The 3,903-nt window shown below is 37.7% G+C and overlaps 1 protein-coding gene across 1 annotated transcript; it reads left to right on the plus strand.

Moving 5' to 3' along the window:
- The first annotated feature begins 399 nt into the window (after positions 1-399).
- LOC134541573 (uncharacterized) lies at positions 400-3,237 on the plus strand. The gene is made up of 2 exons (XM_063385088.1): positions 400-754; positions 2,245-3,237. Exons 1-2 carry the CDS (start codon positions 610-612, stop codon positions 3,081-3,083), a joined length of 984 nt encoding a protein of 327 aa, XP_063241158.1. The 5' UTR covers positions 400-609; the 3' UTR covers positions 3,084-3,237.
- Positions 3,238-3,903: the final 666 nt, after the last annotated feature.

Below are 3,903 nucleotides of genomic sequence, written 5' to 3' on the forward strand. Positions count from 1 at the left end.
TCGTTTACGTAACGTAAACTCATACGTCTATTACGTAAATATCAGTTCGTGCGTATCGTGTTGAAAAGCCGCCCGAGTGCTCTTTTGCTCTGCACGAGATGGCCGCGCGAGGCAGCTCCTGCAGGTCAGTACTGTCTTGGTGATCTCTACACAAACTAGGTTCTCTGGCCGTACTAAAATAATCAAAGTCCCACAGACCAGAAAATAATTCATCACCAAAGTAGGTTCTCTAAGGAATTATTAATACCAACTTCAGCAGGAAATATTCTATCACCAAATTAACTTTTGTCAGAAATATGCCTAAGTTGCACATGTATTCCCCGTCAACTTCCATGAGCCAAGTAACGACTCAGCGAGGTGTTCAGGGCGACATGACGGCGACGAAGACTCTTAGGCCCTCCTCACACGGGGATACTGAAGTTGCTTAGATACCGCGAGACTCGGCGACCGAGCGACTCGTCATGTAGATAGGCATGGCGTCACTCAGACGGCGATACTGGAGTGGCGGAGACTGGAAGTCGTAAGCAACGTAAATCCCGGCGACTCAGCATGCTGGTCTCCACGCTACTCCAGTAGCCTACGCGGCGCGATACTGTATTGTAGCGAACAATGGGCGAGCAGGCGTTTAATATCAAATTTGTAAACGAAGTTGAGAAACACCCAGAACTCTATAACTACAAGTTGAAAGGGTATTCAAAAAAGGATGTGACTGACAAAGCATGGAATGATGTCGCAAAAGAAGTGCAACTCACAGGTAAGTTGACAATATCTTAAACAACAATAATTAGATATAAAATATCTATCATAATAAACTAACTTGTGAAAAACCAAAATGTATATGTAAACAGCATGTTTTATATTTAGTATCTCACAAATACATTATTAGTAAAAGAAATATAGTTTTTATACAATGGTTATTCGTCCTTCGAAGAAATACCTTATTCTAAAACGTTTGTAACGTATAAAAATTACTTACTATTGATATCTTTTCTTGGTTCCCAAGGGAATTACGCATGGTTTTTACGAACTTCGATAAAACTTACCACATGTTCAAAGTTGTTGTCATACTCACAGTAACCTACAAAAACACATGAAATACTTTAATACCTAATTAGTTATTGTAACAGTATTTCCACTGCCATGGAACAGAAGCCCGGGGTGTTAGAAAATAGTTTGCCAAGTAATTCCGCACTTCATGAGCAGTAGACCGATCATGTAACGTTAGGTCTTCTAGTGGCTGTGGATTGATGTTGGGCGTTTCTGAGTTGCCAAATGGTTCACCAGCAAAATATTTAATACCTTCACTTTTCCGAATGAAGTTGTGAAGAATGCAGACAGATTTTATTACATCAACCACTCTTTCCGTAGTTCGGCAGCGAATAGCAGTGTTCAACACTTGGAACTTTTCTGCCATCATTCCGAAAGCGCACTCCACTGTTTTCCGTCCTCTGCTCAATCTGTAATTGAATATTATTTTAACATCATCAAGTGTTCTCTGAGGGTAAGGACGCAGCAAATATTGTGACAATGGAAAGGCCTCATCTCCAACAAAGTAAAAAGGAAAGTCAATCTCATTGTCGTCATCTGGTAATCGTGAAGGCGGTGGTATGTCTAGTCCTCCATTTGCAATCCAGTGTTTGACAGCTGATGCGCGAAACACTCCTCCATCGCTGTTTCTACCTGCATAGCCAGTTTCAATAAGAGTGAAGAAACCATCTGCATCACTGCTAGCCAGCAGCACTATTGAGTGATACATTTTGTAATTAAAGTTACTTGAGCCAGTTCCAGGTAATTTTTCTATTCGAATATGCTTACCGTCCAATGAACCCAAGCAATTGGGTAAATTCCACAGTGAATAGAAACGCTGTGCTATCATTCTCCACTTTTCTTCTCCTGGGACAGGCATGTAGGACTCTTTCAACGATTCCCAAATTAATTTGGTAGTTTCTCGTATGATGTTGATAACTGTGCTTTCTCCTCTAGCAAAGTACATCGACAGCGATACAAATGTACCTCCTGTTGCCAAATACCTGCAACAAAGTTAAATTAAATTTTACTTCATAATACATTCCCCATGTACCATTTATATATTTTTTCTTCAAATAATAAACATATGTTGTATATATCTGGATTATACTTAATACTACTTCACTTTTGTATTTGTTTTTTGTTTACTGTAAATTAGTTAGGAATTCATCCATTGCAACGATTTATATTTATGTGAACAATGTTGTTTGTTTTCAGTTAACGAATGCAAAGAAAAATGGAAAAATCTCCGTTCAGTTTTTGTCCGTCACATAAAGCCACCTCCAAGTGGTTCAAGTTCCAAAAATAAGAAACCATATTATCTATCGGAGGCAATGAAATTTACCCTACCATTCATAAAAACGCTTGGTACACCATCGGGGAATTTGCCAGAAGTCATCAATGAACAAAACCTGGAACACAGTTCATCTGACCCAACACAAAATACGGAAGACGTTGCGGCTGAAGAGGAGGAATATATCTCAGATAACGCAATACTAACTACAACACCACAACTTTCCCTTCCTTCACCTATGCTGCCAAATACTGACTTCTCGCAAGAACATGCTCATCATTCCCAACAAATGACTCATGATCCCTTTTCCAACCCAAAAGATAATTTATCAAAGCGTAAAAAGCAAACAGTGACGGAAGTGGACAAGTCCTTTATGGAATACATGAATGCAAAGAAAAGGAAACTTGAATCGAATTCAAACGATGATAGGCAAGTAAAAAAGTCGTTTCTTCTAAGCCTTTTACCAGAAATCGAACCTTTGACAGATGCACAAATGAAATCATTCCGACGTAGGGTTCTGCAGCTTATTGATGACATCACGAATCCAAAAGACATGCACCAACACGTACCAGCTTACCAACAGACCCCAACTTACTCCTACAGTGTTTCCACGCATTCATCGTTGGCTACAGATAATGCTTCAATTTGTTCGTCGCCTGGAAATCAAACTATTCCACAGAAAGTACAAGATACTGAAACGCAACAGTATTTTGAAGTCATCCAAGAGACTTTACAATATGAGCAGGAACATAATGTGATGTGATGTTTTGTTGGGTGTGTAAACATATAACTTTGGTGTACGTGTTTTTATCTCTATTATGTTGTTTATTTTTGTGTTTACAGTCATGATTTGAATGTTTGTGTAATGGGTATTCTTTAAATAGTTTATATATATACATTTTTTCTTTTGCAGTACATTATTTGAATGTGTATTTCTTAGGTATATTTGAATTAAACATTGGAATGAATTTATGCATAAGATATGTTTATACTTTCACCTTTCAGTTGACTGGAATACTTGGGTATAAATAACTTTAGATTATTTAACCTGTTAACGTTAAAGTGCACATTCTTAAGATCCATACAACAGCCATTTTCCACAGATAAAATAAGTAATTGCGGCCTCAAGTTAAAATGCATACATTGTTTTTATTCGCCAAGCATCAGTATATACGTTAAAATACTTGGAAAGAAATAGATTTGTGTTGAAGGGAAACATTTAGAAGTGCCTTAACAAAAATTCGTAATAATTTGTATTTCTTAACTTACTTACCTCAAAGTTATCAGCAATCGTTCACCGGGGCTCACGCATTCCCTCATAGTGGTATCCCTATAATACATCGCAGGTGTAACAATTTCCGTTAACATTTGGTAAGTCTCCTTCGTCATTCTGTAGAAAGCGATGAATTTTGAGTCTGTCTCTTGCAATTCTTTGGCCGCGACAAATAATCTACAATTAATGTTCCTTTCTATATATGGATGAACCCACAATCTTTTCCTACTTCGTTTTCTATAATGTTGATAATATTGGATAACAATATCACTATCGTCACTGCTGTTATCACTGGACATTACATACAATA

Source organism: Bacillus rossius (assembly GCF_032445375.1).
Source record: "Bacillus rossius redtenbacheri isolate Brsri chromosome 4 unlocalized genomic scaffold, Brsri_v3 Brsri_v3_scf4_1, whole genome shotgun sequence".
Classification (NCBI taxonomy): domain Eukaryota; kingdom Metazoa; phylum Arthropoda; class Insecta; order Phasmatodea; family Bacillidae; genus Bacillus; species Bacillus rossius.

What these genes read in the sequence shown, in the direction of transcription:
- LOC134541573 (XM_063385088.1), top strand. Translation starts at nt 610, where the DNA reads ATGGGCGAGCAGGCGTTTAATATCAAATTTGTAAACGAAGTTGAGAAA. An exon ending in AAAAGAAGTGCAACTCACAG is followed by an intron (nt 755 to 2,244) that starts GTAAGTTGACAA and finishes GTTTGTTTTCAG; the next exon opens with TTAACGAATGCAAAGAAAAA.